Here is a 23,655-nt window from a genome sequence, read left to right on the forward strand (position 1 = left end):
GTATGTATTGATATTGCAATGTGTCGCAGCCACTGTACATGATTGTCTCATTCATCCAGAGTGTTCTGCTCTGTCTGTCACTCATGCCTGCCCATCCTCCATGTTCAACTGAGTTCAGGTCCCACTCTGACCAACCTTTACTGCTTTTCTCTTAATCTTTTTCTTTAGGTCCTTCATTTTACTTCCACCATTTTGTATAGTTGAACAGTGTTCATCTAAAATACATGATTTTTCCCCCTCTGTCAAATACTCCTTCTTTTGAGTTCTTCTTGGGTTGAGTCATTAAAGGGGAAAGTTGAAAATGTTGAGGCATCAGATTCTTTGCTCTGACCTGTGTTCCTAGGAATCTCTTTCACTTTGTGACTTGAAATACTTGCTATATTCTCAGCCTCTTCCCAGACGTAGAAATGCAAGGTTCTTAGCTGCTTAGGTTTATCAGACAACAAGAATGAACAAAGATAAGACAGGTTCTATATTTAAGGGCCATCGTACGAAGACTTTCACTGCCTCCTTAGTGCCTTTCATTCCATTGTTACTTCAGACTCATTCAGGTGTAAATACACACCAGCTTTGATTTCTGTCTGGTAACCATTTCTCAAGCTACCATGCCAAGCTTCTCTTTCTTTCCACCTGGGCATCACCTCCTTAAGGTATGTTGCACTACTTCATAAGTTGCAGATGAACTGTCTCGTTTTAGTATTTTAGTTGTAAACGCTTTATTTGCTTCCATTATAATTTCACAGGTTTAATCCAGTGCTCTTCTCCCTCCTTCCAGGAGTGACTAGACTTTAATCTGGGGCTTAAAACCTTGAGTAGGGAGTTTCTGCCTTCCTTTTGTTGACCGTCTCTACCTTTGATGCTGAGACTGGGCAGAGTATGGGGAAGGCAGGATTCTATATGCTCTCCTTGATGAGGTGGCAGTCCCAGCTGATTGTCAGTCATCTAGATGATGATGAGGGGGAGCTTCAGTTTGCTCTGTTGACAGCTCACCTCTACAACATTTCTATAGATATTGCAAATCTCTTTCCAGTTTGCTCTGCTGATGGCTCACTTATACAGCATTTCTGCTAGTCCCTTTCCAGTTTGCTCCTTTGACGGCTCACATCTGTCACATTTCTGTAGACACTGCTAATGCCTTTTCAGATTGAGCTACATCTTCTAGCTGAACCCTGACTGATGGCAGTGATGCCCTGTGGAAAGCTGTTAAACTCCCAGAGCAGTTACAAGTTCTCAAAAATTGTAGTTTGCGCTGGGCATCAGTGGCTTACGCCTGTCATCCTAGCTACTCAGGAAGCTGAAATCTGAGGATCGAGGTTCAAAGCCAGCCCGGGCAGGAAAGTCTGTGAGACTCTTTATCTCCAATAAACGACCAGAAAACTGGAAGTGGCACTGTGGCTCAAGTGATAGAACACTTGCCTTGAGCTGAAGAGCTCAGGGACAGCGCCCAGGCCCAGAGTTCAAGCCCCACGACTGACCCTTACCCCCAAAAAATTATAGTTTGCTTTGAAATTTGTTTGAAACCTTGAGATTTTATTACAGACAAGTGTAGTCTCTTATTTAGCCTGAAGTATTTTTGTTTCATACAAATTCAAAGAAAACCCATAACACATACTCATGTCTAAATATTTAGACTTTATGTTAGTGACTGTTTCATGAGTAAAGTAGCTAATTCATTCAACTGGTAAGTCAGGCAGTTGTATGATTAACTCTTACCATACACAGAAAATGTTTGTGTGTCTTATAATGTTTCTATGAAACAGTGAACTTGGTAGTTAAGGTTTAATAAAATTAGCTTATACTAAATTGATGGCATGAAACTGGCTTTCTAAACTCTGAATAAAGAGTAGCAAACTAGTATAGTTTGGTACCATTGCCTTGATTAATGGAGAGGTACCAGCAGAGTTTTTTCCCCCCACTAGTGCTTTATATAACTAGTACAAATGTTAGTAAGTAGAAAAGGTAAACAGTAGCTTAGTATCATTATGAAAATACTGTACCATCACAGAGTCTTTGAAATGGTCTTGGTGGCATGCTCATAGGACCTATGACTAAACTTGGAGAGCACCATCTACCATATATATATTACTGCTAACTTACCGTGCTAATAAGAAATATTTGTGGTAGATGCCTGCCAACACATACTGGCTATTAAAGTCCGTTACCCTCATTACCTGGTGAATCATAACTATAGGCATTAGAATATGATTTTGAACCAGTCTAGATGCATAATTATAATTTCATTCAAATGAACCATTCTTCCAGAAAAACCCTGGGTAAAGGACCTCTCCTATAGGAAAGCAGACTTGTCAGGAAGTTGTCTGATAGTTCAGTTCAACAGTAGTCTCTCATCTTGAGGTAAAATTTCTTTGTTAGGAAATTGGTGAAATTTGTGTCTTGAGCTAGTTCTATGGAATTCTGTCCAGATGACATCTAGTTCCCCTCACCAGGTGGGCCTCTCCCTAGGACCACTTGAGCATCCAGATCAATGGAGCATGTGATCAAAGAGAGAACAAGGCAAAACCCCACATATTGTCTTTTATTCCCTAGCTTCAACTCACAAATAATCCTTCATAAAGTGTCATGCCTCCCTTCGTGAGGGCCGTATCCATCTTTTCCTACATCAGGTTGGTTAAGGGTGGTGCCAGCCATTCTGCATCATCATCGTCAGTCTCTCTAACTTTGATTCTCTATTGAATTCCTTTGTGACCATCAGTCATGTTTTGCCATTTCTTTCTGTATCCTTTTTCAATTGTGAGACCTACATCATTTTCAAAAGAAGTCAAAATTCACAGGTTTTAAGCATTTTAACATTCTAGCATATCTTCTGTTTGTCTTTATTTACCGACTTAAGCCTTAAAAGACACAGAAAACATTAGGATGCTTCCAAAAGGGAATCACCATCAGATCTCTCACATTAAAGCACCTGTCTCCCAGTATTTTTGTTGCAGTCTGAGAAGCCTGCTATATACTAGCCTTGCAGAATTCAAGTACAAAGCTATAAAGTTCTCACTCGGTAGCCCAGGTGGGCCTTGAACTCAAAATCTTCCTGCCGCAGCCCCCTGAGTACTGGGATTACAGGTCTGTATTACCATGCCTGGCTCAGAATGTTAGGAGTTATGTGTAAATATGTCTAAATATAAATTCTTAGTACAAGGTCTCAGAAAATTATAGATAGATTTTTCTTAGACCAAGGATGACACATCTATGAGTAGGTGACTACTGAAAGCATATCCCCAAAGGAAGAAGGGAGAAAGGATGTAATAATTCTGTACACCATGTCAGAAATACATACTGTGGGGGCTGAGATTGTGGCTTCGTGGTAGAGTGCTTGTCTAGCACGCATGAAGCCCTGGGTTTTGATTCCTCAGTACCACATAAGCAGAAAAGAAAACAGACTGGCACTGTGGCTCAAGTGGTAGAGTGCTAGCTTGAGCAAAAGAAGCTCAGGGACAGTGCCCAGGCCCAGAGTTCAAGCCTTAGGACCAGCAAAAAAGGGGGGAAAAGTCAAAAGATTCAGTCATAAAAAAGGAAGAGGGCTGGGAAGGTGGCTCAGTGGTAGAGTGCTTGCTTTGCACGCCTGAGGCCCTGGATTTGATTCCTCAGCACCACATAAGCAAAAAGAAAAAAGCTGGAAGTGGCGCTGTGGCTCAAGTGGTAGAGCGCTAGCCTTGAACTGAAGAACTGAGGGACAGCGCCCAGGCCCAGAGTTCAGGCCCCACAACCAGACCCCCCCCCCAAAAAAGGGAAGAAATATGAAACATCAGTGAAAATTAGGAATCATATAAGCGACTGCTATTGAATTAGTTTGTCTATTGCTGTGTAACAAATTGCCCAAAATTTAATGACTTAAAGGTTTAAGTGGGTCTGTAGAATTTGTTTTCAAAATGGCCTGTTCACACTGCTGATGGCAGGAGGCCTTACTTCCTCTCCACAAGGTACATGAGCTTCCATATGTGGCAGCTTTTCTCAGAGCATGTGGTCTAGCAGGGAGAAAGCCACAAAATTGTCTTTTATTCCCTGCCTGAAAAGTCACACACTGTCCTATGAACAGTACCACATAGGTCATCTCTTTCTTTGTGAGGAGACACAAAGACATGAACGTCAAGAAATGAGCATAACCAGAAAGCAACTTAGGGTGCTGTGCAACCCTGACGTACATTTAGAAATGGGAAATCTGTAGGAAAACAAATTTTCCAAAATTGGTTCCAGAAGAGAACATGTAGACCAATTACTAGAAAAGAGATTAGTAAGTCAACTAACAGTTTCTTTGTATGAAAACCCCAGATATAAACAGTTTTATAAAGGAATATTCCCAAGTCTTTGAAGACAATTAAAATTTAAGCTGTTCCATAGCAGAAGGAGGAAAGATCTCTTATTGTAAAGAGGTAACATTGAATCTCACAAACTGCTGGGACAAAAGCAAAACAATAAAGAATCTTTATCAGAAGTATAAAAGGCATCAGAGAAGAGATAGAGTGAGGGGTAGGTTTTAGGGTTTGAATCCTAGAGCTAAATTACAAGTCATTTAATCTCCACGCTTCCATTTTCTTGTCTATCAGCCTTGCAGGATTATATGACATAATATGGAATCCTTCAGTATTCCTGGGCTCCAGGATTCCAGCACTACACCAGCACCTGCAGATGCCTAATCCTTTATATGAAATGATGTGCTTGCATATGAGCCTGCAGCCATCTTCCTGTATACTTTATAATGCCTAATACAATATATATGCTATACAAATAGTTGTTCCACTGTATTGTTCAGGGAATAATGAGAGGGAGGATAACTGCATGTTTAGTATAGACAGATATTTTTCTCTGAATACTTTCTGTAGTTGGTTGAATCCACAGAAGGAGAACCAAACAGATGCAGAGAGCTGATAGTATTTATAAACACACACAGTATATATAAATGCAGGACTCCCTCATGGCTGGAGATTAATCTGAAAATCTAAAGTTAAAATACCAGCAAACAGAGACCCATAAACAGACTTCACCAAGTGTGTTTTAACCTGGGAATTGGAGGGTTGCTCTGCCCTGGGATGTGTGATAGCACTGCTCACTGTGTTAGTTGTCATTATAGTAATAGGGCTTTGATATATAAGTATTTCTTTTACTTTTTTCTGTGTTTCTTTTTGGCAGTTGTGGGGCTTGAACTCTGGGTCTGGGCACTGTCCCTCAGCTCTTCAGCTCAAGGCTAGCACCCTTATGGCTTTTTTCTGCTTATGTGGTGCTGGGGAATCAAACTTAGGGCCTCATGCATGTGAGGCAAGCACTCTACCAATAAGTCAACTTCCCAGCCTCTTTTCTGTTTTTAAAGACAATCTTACAGAGATAGGATAACTCATGGTAGCAGTGTGGATGATGTTTTTGATTAAAAGCAGGAAAAAGTAAGAATGCTCTCTATCCAGCTATTATTTGACATTGGCCATGAGACTCTTATCTCCACTTAACTATCAAAAATGCCGGAAGTAGAGCTGTGGCTCAAGTCCTAGAATGCAAGCCTTGAGCACAAAAGCTCAAGGACAGCACCCAAGGCACTGAATTCAAGCCCCAGGACAAGTATCCTCCCCCTAAAAAATACCCCAAAATTTAAAAGGTAAAATGATCACTTATTTCTATTATGGTAGTATACATACAAAGTTCAACCTATACATAAAAATTCAACCTATTAAAGACTAAAAAATTTAATGAAGTGTCTAGGTAGAATTAATGGCTAATAATTATCTATGTGTATATATATATATATATATATATACACACACACACACAATCAATTGGATGATATCATTAAGAGAAACACCTGTTTGTACATAAGATACAGAGGTATACACTTAGGAGAAATGTGGAAGATTTATACAAAGAAAGCCTTAAAGACCTCCATTGTTTCTCAAGAGGAAATGTACTCATGACCTTACTCATGTAACTGTAACCCCTTTGTATAATATTTTTACAATTTAAAAAAGACACCCCAAAAAAACCCCAAACAACCTCACCTCCATTGTTACTAAAGAAGAAGTAAATGGGTTTGAAAAGAAAGACTAGAATTACCAATCATAAATCAATCTGTTAATGTATTGTTTGAGCCCCACTATGAAGAAAAGGATAGCCAAACTTTCAGACCCACTAAGATTATTACAGGCTGAAATCAATCTAGACCAGTGAAATCCCTAATATGATAGATAAGTAGAGAAAGTTTTCCTATTATATAAAACCCTTAAAATTTGAGAGATTCAACATAGAAATTATTACTCACGGTCAGTGGCTGAGATCTAGAGGATCATGGTTCAAAGCTAGCTCAGGCAGAAGATCGGCAAAATTGTAGGGCTAGAGACATGTTAGAGTGCCCATGAACAGGCAAGCTGGGCAAACATGAGGTCCTGCATCCAAACCCCAGTCCCCTTCTCCCCATCAAGTATTAGTACACATTTGATATGACTTAAAAGCAAAGCAGGAAGGATATGAAAAACCATAAGAAAAATATTGGGGGGGTGACATGTCAAGTTTTTTAAATTAGCATATATTAGGAGGATTATTGTGTCATTTTCACCTGTAAACATATCCTGATCAACTTCATGCCCTGTCATGTTCTCTCATCCCACTCTCCCATCTTCAAACAATTTCAACAGGTTTTTAAAATATTTTTTCATACATGCAAATAAACCACATGAATCATATTCAGAGAAAATATTTTATCTGTGTGTGGATGTGTGTGTGTGCACGCGCATGTGTATGCATGCATGTGTGTGCCTGTACTGTGGCTTAAACTCAGCTTGTTCACTTACAGCTGGTGTTCTGTCATTTAGGTCACACCTCTAGTCAGGCATTTTACTGGTTATTTGGAGAATCTTAGATTTTTCGTGGACTGGCTTCAAACCTGGATCCTAGAAATAATAGCAATTAATATCTAGGAGTATAGGCATAATCTGCCAGTACCCAGCAAGTGAAATATTTTTACCTCCTAACTCTTCAGTCTTAATTTTCTTGGATAAGTAAGAAAACATCCCAATAAATAAACAGAAGAAAACAGCCATCCATTAAAAACTGAGCAAAAGATGGCATAAACCACTCCTTAAGAGCTCTTTGAGGGCTGGGAAGGTGGCTCAGTGGTAGAGCGCTTGCCTTGCATGCCTGAGGCCCTGGGTTCAATTCCTCATAAGCACCACATAATCAAAAAGAAAAAAGCCGGAAGTGGCGCTGTGGCTCAAGTGGTAGAACGCTAGCCTTGAGCTGAAGAGCTGAGGGACAGCGCCCAGGCCCAGGTTCAGGCCCCACGACCAGACCCAAAAAAAAGAGTTCTTTGGGCTGGGTATTGATAGTTTACTCCTTTAATCCTAGCTACTGAGGAGGCTAAGATCTGAGCATCTTGATTTAAAGCTAGCCCGGGCAGGAAAGTCTGTGAGATTCTTTATCTCCAGTTAACCACTAGAAAAAACAAAAGTGGTACTGTGGCTCAAAGTGATAGAGCACTAGCCTTGAGCATAAAAAGCTCAGGGACAGTGGCTAGGCCCTGAGTTCAAACCTCATGACCAACAACAACAACAACAAAGTTCTACAGATCCTTTTCAAGGAAGTCCACAAAATCAAAGTAGTTTTATAATAAGGTAAAGGAAATATTTTATTTTTCTCTTTGAGACATTTGCACTGATAGGAAAAGTTACAGGTTCATGTTATTTGTAGAGAGGCGTATAACTCCATTCAGAATGTTACTGTTCATAGTTGGGTGTATTTGCACTCTTTTTTTCCTATTCATTTTTTAAAACTTACAGTATACAAGTTAATGTCCTGTTCTTAAGATACTTGTTTTTTTGTTTTTTTTTTTTTTATGTTTCTAAAAGCTCTGTGTAAGCCAGGTGCCAGTGGCTCACGCCTGTAATCCTAGCTACTCAGGAGGCTGAGATCTGAGGATCGCAGTTCAAAGCCGGCCAGGGCAGGAAAGTTGTGAGACTCTTATCTCCAGTAAACTGCTAGAAAACCAGAAGTGGCGCTGTGGCTCAAGCGGTAGAGCGCTTGCCTTGAGCTGAAGAGCACAAGTACAGCGTCCAAGCCAAGTTTAAGCCCCATGACCAACAAAAAAAAACAACAAAAAACAAAAATCTAAAAGCTCTGTGTGGTCAACTTTGTGAATTTCTTTGACCTCTAAGAGTTTTGTTTTTTTTTTAAGACATACATAAAGTGTATTTCTATGGTTGTTAGAATTGGAACATTCTTGTACATGTGTGTACACATTGACACAGCGTACTGGCAGTACTGGGGTTTGAACTCTGTAAGAGAATTCTTGCTGTAGGGACTTGAGCTTTGATCTTTATTTAATGCTTTTTACAAGAGATTGGATCTGTAGAGGTTTTCTGATTGTCTTGGGCAGTCAGGGAAGGTAAATACACTGGACAGGAAGTAGGTGCTAGTCTTGAGCTCACAGTTCCCAGGTTGCCTGGGACTTCGGTATATGTTTGGTTTCACTATAAATAATCAGAGTGGAGTTGAGTGTCCTGGAATTTCCTCCATGGTAGTACACAGTTGTGCAGATTGTGTGCTGAAGCTAACCCAAACCCTGTGCTCCTTCTCTTGATCAGTCTTCCTTTAATTTCACATGAGTGTTTTCTCAATATGTGGTTTACTTCATGATCTTAGAGCCACAAATGGAAGAGAAGTCTTGTAATCCTGGTTGGGATTCCACGGCATGCTTTAGCTTTATGTGAGCTAGCCTGAGGCGTGCAGAATTAACCTCCAGCTTCACCTTGTACCTGGGCACAACGAACATAAGAAAGAATCAATTTGATTCTTTCCAAAATAGATTAAAATTTTGTCAGCTTATTTTCAAAGGATTTTAATATAGTTGAGTAACTAGCTAACTTTGAAAAATCACTCTTTAAAAATACCTTGTTATTGTAAAACCCAACATGTATTGAAAATTCAGAAACAGATGCACACCTTAGTGGGTTAGTAGAATCAACATTACATACCACCCCCAGATCAAGAAATAGAATATTGCCATTACTACCCCAGGTCAGGAAATAGAATATTGCCATTACCCCTTTCCCAGCACAATCTTATTCCCCGTTTTTATGTGTACCACTTCCTGTTTTTTGGTTTTCTACCACAGTATGTATCCTGAGTGCCATAGTTTTGCCTTGCTTATTTCTAAGTTTTATATAAATCAAATTGTACAAGTCTGATCTAGTGTGAACTGTGTTTGCTGTGTTGTAACTCCCCTTGGTGTTGTGTACTATTCCAGTGTGTGTACATTCCAGTCTAGTGCTGATGGCACTGTTGCATATGTGTGTGTATGGGGTGGTGACGGAGTGGACACTGTTGTGTGTGTGCATGTGTGTGGTGAGGTCAGAGTGGACACGATTTTGTATGTGCATGTATGTGGGGTGAGGTTGGAGTGGATACTGGTTGTTTATGATGTGCCTTTGTGTGGGGAGCATGGAGTGGAAACTGTTGTGGGTGGTGATGTCGAGTGGACACTGCTGTGTGTATGTGGGTGGTGATATTGGAGTGGACACTGTGTGTATATATGTTTGGGGTGATGTCAGAGTGGACATTTTGTGATGTTGGAGTAGACTGTCTGCATTTCTATTCTGTGCATTTAATGGGCATTAGGCATCCCCTTGTAACACGCCTGTTTCCTAATTGAGCTGTCCAGTTGTTTTCCTAATGACCTGTGATTCTGATGAACTTTTGAATACAAGCCCTATTATTGACTGCTCCTGTTGCAAATACCAGCTTCCACTTTATGGCTTCCTTTTTACTCTCTTAACCTTGACATAGTGACGCACACCTGTATTCCCAGCCCTCCTGATGTGGGGGTTGGAGGATCATAAGTTCAAGGCCTGGACTATATTGTGAGTTCCAGGCCAGCCTAGACATAGTGAAATCTTGCCTTCCCCCAAAAAAGACTGGGGAATGGCTCAAGTGATAGAGTAATTTTCTAGTGAGCTTAAGAGCCTGAATTCAATCCCTAATATTGCCAAATATAAACTTTTTTTTTAATGTTTTTTTTTTTTTTTTGTCCGGTCGTGGGGCCTGAACTCTGGGCCTGGGCACTGTCCCTCAGCTCTTCAGCTCAAGGCTAGCGCTCTACCACTTGAGCCACAGCACTACTTCCGGCTTTTTTCTTTTTGCTTATGTGGTGCTGAGGAATCGAACCCAGGGCCTCAGGCATGCAAGGCAAGCGCTCTACCACTGAGCCACCTTCCCAGCCCCTATAAACTTTTTTTTAATGGTGCTGGTCCTGGTACTTGAACTCAGGGCCTGGGTTCTGAGCTTTTTTGCTCAAGGCTAACATTCTATCACTTGAGTCACAACTCCACTTCTGGCTTTTTGGTGGTTAATTGGAGATAAGAGTCTCACAGACTTTCCTGACCAGGCTGGATTCAAACTGTGGTCCTCAGATCTCAGTCTCTGGAGTAGCTAGGATTATAGGCATGAGTCAAAAGCACCCAGCTTAATATAAACATTTTTAAAGTGTCTTGATGAAGGTTCTTAGTTTTAATATTGTGTGATTTTATCTAAGGCTTTAGACTAGTATTTTGGAGATTATTTTTAAGATATCAGATATTTTAGGTATTTTAGATATTTAATATTTGAACATTTTGTCTTCTATATTTATACTCTTCAACTAGAGGCACTTTCTTATGGGGTCCAATCGGTGTACAGAAGGGTGAGGTTTTGGCATTTCTGCATGGATAGCTGGTTTTCCCATCATCTTTTAGAAGACCTCCTTTTTGTGCAGTTCCTCTTTAGTTACAAATCCGCAATCTTTGTAACCTGGTCTGTTTCTAGGCATGTTATGCTATTTCAATTACTATAGCTTTCTAAAAATACTGGTGAAAAGTTATCCTATCTTCTTCAGTAGTGTTTGACTATTCTTTGCCAACTAAGCTGTAAAATGAGCTTAGCAATCATTCTCCATGTGTTTTCCAGATTGCATTGAATATATAATTGATTTCCAGAGAGCTGACATACTTAACAATATTGATTTTCCTACTACATTGATTTTCCCACTAATAAACATCTTTTTCCATTCATCGAAGTGTTTTATAGTTTTGAGACCCTACATACCTTTGAGTTACGAGACACATTTACACTTAAATCACCCATACATTTGAGTTGAAGATCTGCTACTTTACTGTTATATACTTTTTGTCCTACCTCATGTTCCTTGTCCTTCTTCTGACCTTTTCTTTGGCACCTACTATATACTCTATTTTCCTCACGTTAGAAGTTTTCCTTTTTTGTGTGTGTTCTTTAGCAGTTAAACTAAAGTCACTACAACTACATCCTAAATCTGTATTCTATTAATTGATACTTCTAAAAATGTCATTTTCCCAAATGTGCCAGGGCTTGGCATTAGGTGTCATGTGACTTAGTTGTACTGTGGCCATGTATCTCAGTTGTCTGCATTTGCAGACCCACATCATCATCCTCCATGCAGTCAGAATTGGTTTAGACTTACATATTTACTGTTTCACTTCCTTTTATTTCTCCTTTCAACCTTTTTCTCATGAGTCATTTTCTATTTGCCCTTTTAAGTATTTTCTCTAGCACAGGTCTGCTGGCTCCAAGACAATGTCCTTATTCCATCTTTATTCCTGAAGGTTTTTTTTTTAGCTAAGTATAGAGTTCAAGGTTGGGCTTAAGGAGAAGGCTTTGTATACATACATATACATATACATATATATATACATATATATATATATATATATATATATATATATATATATATATTGTGTGTGTGTGTGTGTACACGCGCACCAACACTTGCCTTAAAAGCACAAAACCAAGCGATTAGACACCAGTACCACCAAAATAGTAACAGTTCTAGGATGTAGAGTGCAGTCACTTTTTCCTTTTATCTTGAAAATGTCATCCTATTTCAGTTGAGCTTTGACTCTTAATAGGTGCTTCTTGGTTGCAGGTCCTTTGTTTTTTTTTCTGACTGCTTTAAGATTTTCTCTCACATTGAGTTTTTAGCAGCAGTATATCTAAATATAGGCTTCTTAAACTAGGCTTTAATTCCTCCTAGAAACGTGCTGCTGTGTGTCTCATCAGTGTCTCCTCTCCTCACTCAGTGTCCCATTTAGACTGTGTCTTTATTTTGTTGTGTTTTCACTTGTACCTTCTTTTATGAATTTTGCCAATTGTTTGTTTCTCCCAATCTGTCTGGATTTTTCTTCTGAACTAACTTCCAGTCTATGAGTTCAGCTAATGTCTTCCTGTCTTTTTCAGCATGGTTATCCTAAGTCTTTGACAGCACAATATCATAATATCTGGAGTCACTGGGGGTTTTGTTTTCTAGTTGTTTTTTGTTTTGTTTTTAGTTCTCATTTACCTTGTCTTACCACCTTTTATGCTTAGTTACTTTTTATTTGAAAAATTATTTGTAAATATATGAGGCCTGGGATATTTCTTTCTTCCAAAGAATAATTTCGCTTTTTCTGACAGCTCCTAAGGCACTAACAATACTGCAGTGCAGCTTTCAGATCCCAGTTTTCTAGACTATTCAGACAACCCAGGTAGCAGTGTCTGCAGAAGCTGTGAGAATTTTAGTTATCCTTCGGTCTAGAGCACAGACCTTGGGATTACAGAGTTAGGCATTAAGGTGTCATACTTCCTTACTCCAGAGGTTGGCAAAATTTTAAGGACCTGAGAGTAAATATTTTTGGCTTTGTGGACCTTAGAATCACTGCGGTACAGAAGCAGCCATAGACAAGCGAGTTAATGCTGTATGCATTCCAGTGCAGCGGGGGTGTTCTGTACTAGAGTTTGAACTCAGGGCCTCACACTTGCTTGGTTTGTTTGCTCAGCTGGTGCTCTACCACTTGAGCCATGCCTCCTGCCCTGCTTTTATGCTGGCTATTTTGGAGATGGAATCTACTGGACTTTTCTTCCCAAGCTGGCCTCAAATTCCAATACTCTGGATATCAGCCTCCAGAGTAATTAGGATTACAAGCATGAGGGATATTATTACAACCCCTAATAAAGTTTCATGTACAAAAATATAAATAAGGCCAGATCTAGCTTATGGGCCGTAGTTGGTGAGCTCCAGCTTAGTCTTTCAGAAGCTCTACTAGCATTTGTGCCACCTCTTCCAAGCTACAGAAGAGTGTTCAGTGCTAGGCAAGCCCCTCCTGGACTGTCTTAGCTGTTTTCTTAGCAGGAGAATTAATCTGAGTAAGCCATTACCAGATGCTAAGGTCATGTGTAAGTTAATTTAAAACAATGAGACTTTGCTCTTCTCTGTTCTCTAGGATAGAAATATCTTGAGAAAAATATCTCCCTAGCACTGTGAGATAGGGCTATTCGTGATATTTTCCCCCCAATACTGAAGTTTAGGACATGGTTCTGTGGTCTTCCTAAAAATTAGCTTTCCAAGGTTAAAGTCATGGCACACTTGCCCTCAGAACCTCCTTGATGCTGGCCACGACTACTGTGCACTGGAGAACTGTGCCCGCTCGCTCCCTGTGGCTGTTGAGCACTTGAGATATGGCCAGTGAACTACAGATCATAACCTTAAATCCTTACAAGCTTTAAGGAGTCGTGCATGGCTCCTTATTCAGGTTGTGTAGATGTAGCTTGTTCTTACACTCCACCACCACAGTGTCTGCCTATCAGTGCTCCCGTAAGGAGGCTTCACTAATTGTGTTGGATGTAAATCTCCCTCAGTATCCCAGCTCCTATTACTCCCGTCGTTCTGAACATGTGACCAAGGTACATACATCACCCACCCTCAGTGGACAATGGAAGACTGAGCCTCTGTCCATTTACTGTCTGACATGAATCATTCTCTGCAGGGCAAGGGGCGGATCCGCCGAGGAAACTACCCAAGTCCATCCTCCCCTGTCCTAGTCCGGTTGCCTCCAGTGTCGGATGTCCCAGAAGAGACCTTGATGAATGAGGCAGCCATGGAGACCGATGTCACAGAGCAGCAGCAGGCCGCTATGCAGCAGGAGGAGAGAGTGCTGACGGAGCAGATAGAGAGCCTCCAGAAAGAGAAGTGAGTGTCTGGCAAGGAGAGACTGTCACCATCTTTTTAGTCAGTATCTTAGTATCAGGCACTATGTCAGGTGACACAGGGATATGGAGATGACAGTAACCAGTAAAACGTGAAAGTGAGCCAGGCACCTGTGGCCCATACTTGTAATCCTAGCTACCCAGGAGGCTGAGATCTGAGGATTGCAGTTCAACGCCAGCCCAGGCAGGAAAGTTCATGAGACTCTTATCTCCAATTAACCACCAGAAAACTGGAAGTGGTGCTGTGGTAGAGCGCTTGCCTTGAGCTGAAGAGCTCAAGAACAGCGCCCAGGCCCAGAGTTCAAGCCCCATGACCGACTAAAAAAAAAAAGCAAAATGTGAAATTGATCATCTTGGAAGGAAGTGCCACCAGCTGGGCCACAGGGTCACTGCTATGGTGGGGTTGAAGGGAGGGTAGTATTCATAGCTGCATCAGTCTTAGTACAGGACCAGCACCTTCAAGACTTGATGAATAAGGAAGAATTCCCAGGCTAAGACAAAGCCCTTTTCAAGAATGGTCCTTACCCAAAATCCCCTGCAGAACTGTTATCATGTAACAATCAACATGGCTGTGGACCCAGCACTGGGATTCTGGGTGCAAGATAAGCAGTGAACAAGAAAATTTGTCGCCTCTGCTGTCCTTTGGGACATGTGACATTGTAGTTGTCCATCGAGTGGCTGGACTAGTTCTGGTTGCCACTGCTGAGTCTGCAGAGGTCCTGAAGGAATCTTTGTTCCCGGAGCTCAGGCTCAGGCTTGAGAGCTCAAGTTCATGAGGTGATGTGAGACTGTTAAATTATTCTACGATTGAAGTTAGCTAAAAACAGTAGATCTGCTAAGGCAGAGGTGTGTAAACTGACCAGTGGCTGACAGTGAAGTATAAAAGTGATCTGTAAATAGGACTTAGCTCTGCCCTGGTTAACATGGTGTTGGGAGGTATTGGAGGATTTATAGAAAAGGTCTTAGCAGGGCTGGGAAGGTGGCTCAGTGGTAGAGCACTTGCCTTGCATGCTTGAGGCCCTGGGTTCTATTCCTCAGCACCACATAAGCAAAAAAAAAAGCCGGAAGTGGCGCTGTGGCTCAAGTGGTAGAGCGCTAGCCTTGAGCTGAATTGCTGAAGGACAGCGCCCAGGCCCAGAGTTCAGGCCCCACGACCGGACCCTCCCCCTACTCCCCCCCCCCCCCAAAAAAAAGAAAAGGTCTTAGCAGAAAAAGGAGAATGCATACACAGCCACTCAAAGACAGTTCTGCCTACAGCAGCAAGCCCCTGGGAGACTGTCCTTGGAGAGATTGTGCAGTGAGCAGTGAGCTCCCAGGAGACTTTGCCTGCATAGCAGTGAGCTCCTGGGGGACTCTCCTTGGAGAGGTTGTCTGTGGATCTCAATCCAAGTAATGCAGAAGTGAGGCTGATGGGCTTGACATGGAAGAGACTTGACTAAGAGAGAAGGAGAATTGGTAGGATAAGGAAGTATGGGTAGAGAGCTGAGTTTTAGATTTGAGCTGGCATATTTCAGGTAATGACTAGCTATAGAATCTGCTCGTTGATGGGCTGGGAAGGTGGCTCAGTGGTAGAGCGCTTGCCTTGCATGCTTGAGGCCCTGTGGCTCAAGTGGTAGAGTGCTAGCCTTGAGCTGAAGAGCCTGAGGGACAGCGCCCAGGCCCAGAGTTCAGGCCCCACGACCAGACCTAGCGCTCTACCACTTGGGGAGGGGGGGGGGGTCCGGTCGTGGGGCCTGAACTCTGGGTCTGGGCACTGTCCCTCAGCTCTTCAGCTCAAGGCTAACATTCTACCACTTGAGCCACAGCACCACTTCCGGCTTTTTTCTTTTTGCTTATGTGGTGCTGAGGAATCGAACCCAGGGCCTCAGGCATGCAAGGCAAGCACTCTACCACTGAGCCACCTTCCCAGCCCCTGAGGCAGTTTTTTATAATGAACATTTCTTGCATTGCAGAAAAAGTTTAGACCTAAAGGAATTTTGGATTAAGGTTTTAAAGTGAGTTGTTGAAAGATACTAATTGAAACAGATCAAGGTACTCTTGTTTTCTGGATGGGGAAACAGATCCAGAGAAGGGAAAGTACTTTGTGATACATCAGAGAGTTTAGAATCTTAAACTCCTGATTGTGGTCTAGAGTTCATTCTACCAATATCTCATCTTCCACATCTTCCCTTGTCCTACTGTCCTACTGTCATCTTGTCCCTTAGTTCATTTGGTTTTAGTGGTCATTATGGCTTTGGCTCATGTAGGTCCTGTGACCACCCTGGAAGGGACAGTAAGAAATGCGACTATCTTTATGACTGAGAGTCTTAACTTTCTTCCTGTTGTTTTCCATGCATGTACCCTCTCCTGCTGATGGTCTATTGATTGTATCTCCCAGGGAAGAGCTAACATTTGAGATGCTCGTACTGGAACCTCGAGCCTCTGATGATGAAACCCTAGAGTCTGAGGCCTCCATTGGTACTGCTGATAGCTCAGAGAATCTGAACATGGAGTGTGAAGGTGGCATCTCTGAGAGATCGGGTAAGTGAGCCTGGAAGGCCAGAGCCGCTGGACCTGTTCCACAGAGAAGGAATACAGTGCCTGGGCTAAGCTAGGTGTCCGTCCTTACTGGCCAGACACAAGGTGGCAGGGGTCTCAGAATCTCTGGTCTTTGTGAAGCTCCCCTTCATGTCATACCAACCTCCAAGTGTCATGTGGTAGATAATACCACACTTTCTCCTCTCCCCGGGGATCACCATCAGTCCCAGGACATGCCCATTTCCTAAGGGTGGTGACATAGCTCAGGAAGACAACTTGCTGAATATTCTGACAGATTTTTAAATGACGGTGACTGTTCTAGGCCTTTGCTGGCCACATAGTCTAACCCCAGCTTTCCTTGGGCTGACTATAGAGTGATACATGCAGAACTGATCGAACTGCTTTTTGAGTCAATGGCCATACACAGAATTAGCTGAGCCTGCACCTCCAATATTAGCTCCTCGAGTGTCACAGGGCAACAGTGACATCTGTCCATTACACGACACTGCATCAGAGGAAGTGTCACATTTCACTGTGGTCTCTGTTTCTGTATTAGAGAGAAGCTTAGCTCTGAGCTCCCAGAAGGCCGCGGGCAAGTCACGAAAGCAGCTGAGAAGGCAGCAGGATTCCATGGAGTCCGTAGATTCCTCCGCCTCTTCGGGTCTACCCAGCACTGCATCGTCTCATGGCACCCGAAAACGATTCCAGATTTATTCCAAGTCTCCATTCTACCGAGCGGCCTCAGCTGGTGAGGAAGGACCATTGGGCCAGACCAAATCTCTGGAAGACAGGCCTCAGTTTATCAGCAGAGGAACATTCAACCCCGAAAAGGGCAAACAGAAACTAAAGAATGTGAAAAACTCACCCCAGAAAACCAAAGAGACCCCGGAGGGGACAGTCCTGCCTGGTCGAAGGAAGAATGTGGATCCAGACACCAGCTCGGCCCAGCGGCTCGCCCTCAGTGGCAATAATGAGTTTATGGTCTGAGCTGACACATGCGCGTCCCTCACTGACTTGTAAAAAAAACAAAAACGTCTCGTCCTGGGGCCTCTTCTGCCCATCCACAGCAGTGGCGGTGTTTTCTCAGCATAGGGCTAGACCTGCGTGCTGACTTCCTTGGCCTCCTGCAGAGGTGGAAAGGCCGTCTGGAAGCCTGCTGGGGTGGTGCCAGCTGTGCCTTGGCTGCTCTGTTTGAATGAAGAGTTCACTAAACCAGGCCCCCCTCCCTTCCCCGGGGGGGGGACCCCTGGAGCTAGGGGTTGTCTGTCTCCCACCCCCCTTCCCTTACAGAGAGAGGTGCTGGACGGGAAGGGAGGGGCACTGGGGTCCTGAGGAAGCTTAACCATGGAAGTGAAAGCCTTTGGGTTATTTTAGGGTAGTTAGGCGCCAGGGCAGTATGCAGTCTTTTTTCCAAGGATTTATAAACAGCCTAAGCCTTTATTTTAAAAATTTTGAAGAACACTCCACATTATATTCTGGGGAAAGTAAAACACGCTGCTTTCACGAAGCCATCGGAGCATGTCTCCAGTGCCTGTTATGCCATGGAGAAGAGATGGCTGGTGTTATGATAATCAGCTCTGGTTTAACTCCTGGTTAGGTTCTGCCAAATCCATCGCACCGGCTCATGTTTCAGTAGCCATATTGTTCTGCGATCCCTGATCCTAGTGTCGGATTCCTCTAGTTCTGTTGTTTGTGCTTTAATAGTACAGAGTTTTAAGGGGTCCCTATGTGGTTTCACTGGACTAAACTGACAGGCCGCTGCGAAGGAGCCTCTCCAGCCACGCCACTCCCGAACAATCCACGCCACACTGCATGAATAAGTGTTATAGAAAGCTGCCAAGTTGGTTTTTTTGTTTTTGTTTTGTTTTTTTTAGGTTTTTAGTATGGCCCATCTAACTTTTATCTTCTTTTCCTCAGACCATCAGTATTAAATAGATGAAAAAAAATTGAGGACTACTTGAAGCTATTTTGTTAATATACTGGTTACTGAAGTTTACTGTAAATATATATGTACAGTATGCCTATTCTAACCTGTGCTTCCCTCCTTCCCATGGAATTTCTTCGTGCAGATTGGGGGCCACTGGACAGGGGTGGACGTGACCATGTTCTTCACCCCCCATGGTCTCCATACACCCGAGTTACAGGAAGCCTCCTAGCATTTGTGGGATTAGAAATCGGTTTTTGCTATTTATAATGTATATAAAACAGAACATCCTTTCTTGAGATAGTATGTGAAAATGTTTACTTTTAAAGTTACTAAATACATCTTTTCTAACTATCACATGCACTGTTCTGAAGAAGAGCCTTTGCCACCTGTAACCAGAAGTTTGGTTGTTCTTCCCTCTTATATTGCTTTAAAGTCCTTTGTGAAGGCAGTGTCTCCTCCCACTGCCCCACGTCAGACCTAGGTGTCATTCTGCATGGAGCGGGAGGAGTCTGCCCTGGCCTGGTTTGGGCTGAGAACTGGAACCAGGCTAAGGAAGCTCTGAGAAGCTGCGAAGTGGCCGTCAGTGAGTCTGCCTCCTTGGGCATGCTGTCCCTAGGAGCAGCGACCGAAGCAGGCACTTGGGATGGCCCGGGGGGTGGGGGTGGGGGGGCGCTGCTTCCATCCAGTTGTGCGCTGCTTGTTGGGTGTACTAGGGAGGGCAGTGTACTTCCTGCCAGGTGTATCTGCCACCCCCACATGCTCAAGAGGTCAGAGGCCTTAGAAACTGAGGACACCCCCATTGAAAACTTCCCTTTGTTCCAGAGAGAGTACCAGGGAAAACATATTCCAACACATCTTCCCATCCATTCTTTGGACTGTTTTTTTCTGTTGTTTTGTCTTTTCATTTTGGGGACTCTGGAAGATAAGTTTGGAACAGTTAAGAATTTGCTACGTACAATAGGTCACTTTCTGCAAGCTAGATGATTGGATGTTGAGAGACTTTATAATTTTTCTCAGGGACCTAAAACCTGAATTTGGATAAAATTAAATAAATACTGTTTTAGTTGCTAGATTTGTGGATTTCTAGTCATTTAACAAGCTGTCAGGATGGGATGGGGAAAGGTCCCACAACTGTTAAGAATCTCCACAAGTGTTCTCAGGGCCATAGCCATGGTTGGCCCGACATAGAGATGAAGCCACAACTCTCAGAACTGCCGAACCAAATGCTCTGCTTCCATCTCTTCCTGTCAGCAGAGTGACAACCGCCACACTCCTCACAGACCGCGGCCTCCCTTCCTGTCCATCAGCTTTGTGCCTCCTCCAGCTTCTAAGCTTTAGTCTTGCAAATTTCTGCCCAGCTGCCTGGGGCTGCACCACAGTTGAAGCCTCAGCGCGAGTGTGGGCTGGAACCCTGTCCCACAGTCCCAGCACTCTGCTTGTATCTGTGTGACCATGCACACGGCGTGGGAATGCAACAAGGCAGAGAAGTGTCATTTCATTCTCCATCTCGGATTGAGGCAGAATATCAGCAAATACAGGCTGGATTCAGGGACATAACGTTTTGGACCTCCTGCCAGTTAGATGATTGGCCACCCCAGGCTTTTTTTTCCCAAAATGTTTCTGTTTTGATAAAGCTGCTATACAGAGGGGTTACAATCACGTAAGTCAGGTAGAGAGTACATTTCTTTTTGGACAATGTCACTGCAGGCTTAAATCATGATGAGAGTTGTGAGCCTCAGTTAAGAGGAGATGCTGAGACCAAGGGACCAGATACCAGAGCCCCCAGTTCCCAGCTCTCACGCTGCTGGGGGATGGGAGTTGTGAACATCATTCTGTGTTCCATTACAGGTTGTCAAGGTCAGGGACAAGCTCCTGACAAGACAAAGTGCAGAGAAGAGGTGGTCCCGACCCCTTGGTGTCTGTGAGCTGTGTGTTTCACTGCAGCGAATGGATGTGTGTATCTTTCACAAGCACTTGCTGAAGTAGAAGGGATCCACGGGCTGTGTTCAAAGCTGAGAGTTTTAGTTGTAAAGGAACATTCCAGATGGCTTTCCTATCCACATTTTTTCCCCATGGTGTAGAGCTAGACATGGGAGTTTGTGGTTCCATACCTGATAGTGTGCAGTGCACACACATACATTGTAACTACTCTCCAGCACTGTCCCCAACACCACGCTGGCCTTGCTTTCTGTGGAGGCCCTGTCTTTTTGTGCCTCTAGAATACTTGTGACCCATTTTCCCTGGACCCATTGCTACGTTGGATCTGGTGTTAAAGGGGGAAATGACAAAATGATGGTTGTGGAGATGGGTTTGTTAGATCTTGTTAATGTTTTGGTTCAGGCCTTTCACAAAAGCCTCACCAAGGAGACTTGTTACATTGTCATCCGTCTGTCTGTCCATCTATCAACCCTTAAAGCCTATTTATCAGCTTTCTTAGGTCATATAAAACTTGCACTTCTCGAACCGAGTATTTGTATTTATGATGGGAAAGGTGTGGACTACAGATTAGTATTATGTTATTTTAATGGATACAAAGTAATTTATAAGTATGCCGAGTGTAAATTTTGAAAAGCCTGTATTATACAAGGTTGTATCCCGTGAATTATAATACCGTTTTACTGTTCAGTAGAGTAATTCTGTAAGAAGGAGCTACTTACATTCCTGATGCAATCAAGAGGCACTTTGTAATTTCTGGGGGGAGGGGGAGAATCTGTATAAAAGTGCAGTTGTGTCACTCAAAATATGCACTGTACAGCCACCCAAGAGCAGCTTGACAACAAATCACCCCACGGCTCATTAAAGAACAATGCTTCCAGCTCTATGTTGGTTTTTTGTTTTGTTTTGTTTGTTTGTTTTTGCGATCCTGGCTCCAACCCTAACTTAAAATCCAAGGAACAGCGTTGAGTTCTTAGTTACACAGTTGAGTTTAAAGGAAAGGACCCAACCCAAAATTGAGAGAGCGCAGAAGTGATCGTTACTAGAACTCAGCCAAATTCAAATGAAGGTGAGGTTCAAGGTGTTGGGTTTTCTGTAGTGACTTCTAGCTTGGTGTGGAGGCAGTGTGGTAAAGAGATCAAGATGTCTGGAAAGAGGCACCCGGCACTCACTTGCTCCTCACAAAGAAAATCCAAAGTACTATGTATGGTTAGTCATATTTTGAGGTAAGTGACCATTGGAAAACACCGGAATTAGGAGTGAAACTGGAACTTTGTAAGATCAGAACCCTGGCACCAAAGCACATCCTGGCCCCACAGCCGTGGAATGGGGAGTGTCCCTCTCTCTGCAGGGTTAATGGCGATACCAGAAGGTTCTCCAGGCTTGCAGCTTGAGTAAGCAAGGGTTTTGCATCATCTCCCAGTGAGTTCACCTCCAGATTTGGCCCTTAGTTTCTGTCTAGAAGGGTAGACACACAGGAAAAATAGAAAAGAATGAGATTGATACAGTAAACTGTCAAACTACAAAGGTGAATGAGAGGAAGAAAATAAAACTTCTGGACAAAAAGTGACAAGCTTATCCTAATCTTTAACAGTAACCTTGAGTGTAAATGGATTAGTTTCTCTATTTAAAAGATAAATATTACAACAAGACTCGGGGCTGGGAAGGTGGCTCAGTGGTAGAGCGCTTGCCTTGCATGCATGAGGCCCTGGGTTCGATTCCTCAGCACCACATAAGCAAAAAGAAAAAAAGCCGGAAGTGGCGCTGTGGCTCAAGTGGTAGAGTGCTAGCCTAGAGCTGAAGAGCTGAAGGACAGCGCCCAGGCCGAGTTCAGGCCCCACAACCAGACCCAAAAATAAATAAAAACAAGACTATATGTTGCCTACAGACTCTTGCTTCAGTATAGACAAAAAACTGAAAATGAAGGCTGGAAAATTATATTCCAAGCAATTGGAATCCTAATAAAAACATGAGAAGCCATCTGATGAAACAGGCAAGACAAAAGAAAAACGTTAAAAGAGACAAAGTAATGATGAAAAACACGCAGAAAATACTGTGATAAGATATCTACACACACTTATTGCTAGAGCACCTAATTTTATTCAAAAAATTCTAGACAAAAAAGGAGAGATAGGCTCCAATTAAATAATAGTGGGGAATTTAAAAGCCCCACACATCAATGGACAGATATCCAACTCTGGCCCTCCCCCAAAAGATCAAAAGAACCATCAGAGTTAGACTATACTATGAGTCAAACTCACGTAGCAGATATTTATAGAACATTCCATCCAGTAGTTGTAAGAATACACATTCTTTCCATCACAGCACAGAACTTTCTCTGCAATAGGCCATATATTAGGCCTGAAAGAAGAAAACGCATCATCTTGTGTCTTCTCAGATCACAACAGAATGGCACTGGAAGTCAGCAATGGGATAAATGTTAGAAGATATACAAAACACACCTTTGTGCAAACCGTGGGGGGTCATTGCAGAAGACAGAAAAGATTTCCTGGGCTGGGAAGGTGGCTCAGTGGTAGAGTGCTTGCCTTGCATACATGAGGCCCTGGGTTCGATTCCTCAGTACCACATAAGCAAAAAGAAAAAAGCCGGAAGTGGTGCTGTGGCTTAAGTGGTAGAGCGCTAGCCTTGAGCTGAAGAGCTGAGGGACAGCGCCCAGGCCCAGAGTTCAGGCCCCATGACCGGACTCCCCCACCCCCCCAAAAAAAAAGTTCCTTAAAAGAAGTGAAAATGGAAACTACCCAAATTTGAGGGTACAGCAAAGCACTACTAAAGTTTGCAGCAATGAGAGCCTATGTCAAAAAAGAATAAGCCAAACTAGTAAGAAGAAATTAAGATCTGAGGAAAACCAAAAGAACAAATGTTCAATGAAATGGTTCTTTGAAGAGGAAAAAAAAAAACCTTGCTAACATAACTAAGAAAAAACTGGAAGTGACCCCAACTATATAATATTAAAGATGAAGAAAGAGACAATAGTTATGATACAGAAAAAGAATTGTTGGGAATTATTTTGAAGAAAAGCAAGCCAATAAATTGGAAAACTCAGAAGAAATACAACCAATTTCTGCATACATAAGACCTACCCCAAATTGAACCAAGTACATATACATGTGTTTGTATAACTTCTTTTTCATTTTATCTGTTTTTATTGTTTAAAATCTGAATGGACCTGTAACAAGCAATGAAATTGAGTGAGTAAAAAGAAAAAAAAAGTTTCAAGAGCAAAATATCCCAACAAA

At 42.6% G+C, this 23,655-nt stretch overlaps 1 protein-coding gene across 9 annotated transcripts in view; it reads left to right on the forward strand.

Annotated features, from left to right (window-relative positions):
* Positions 1-19,533, forward strand: part of Myo9a (myosin IXA) — a 143,968-nt gene extending 124,435 nt beyond the window's left edge. For all 9 annotated transcript variants that reach the window (XM_070042965.1, XM_070042966.1, XM_070042971.1 and 6 more), the window contains 3 exons: positions 13,800-14,002; positions 16,397-16,539; positions 17,093-19,533. In XM_070042965.1, the coding sequence (XP_069899066.1) occupies positions 13,800-14,002; positions 16,397-16,539; positions 17,093-17,523 (777 nt within the window). In that variant the 3' untranslated portion in view covers positions 17,524-19,533. The remainder of the gene's footprint in view (positions 1-13,799; positions 14,003-16,396; positions 16,540-17,092) is intronic.
* The last annotated feature ends 4,122 nt before the right edge of the window (positions 19,534-23,655 follow it).

Source organism: Dipodomys merriami, unplaced genomic scaffold (genome assembly GCF_024711535.1).
Source record: "Dipodomys merriami isolate MVZ:Mamm:240054 unplaced genomic scaffold, mDipMer1.0.p SCAF_33, whole genome shotgun sequence".
NCBI lineage: Eukaryota > Metazoa > Chordata > Mammalia > Rodentia > Heteromyidae > Dipodomys > Dipodomys merriami.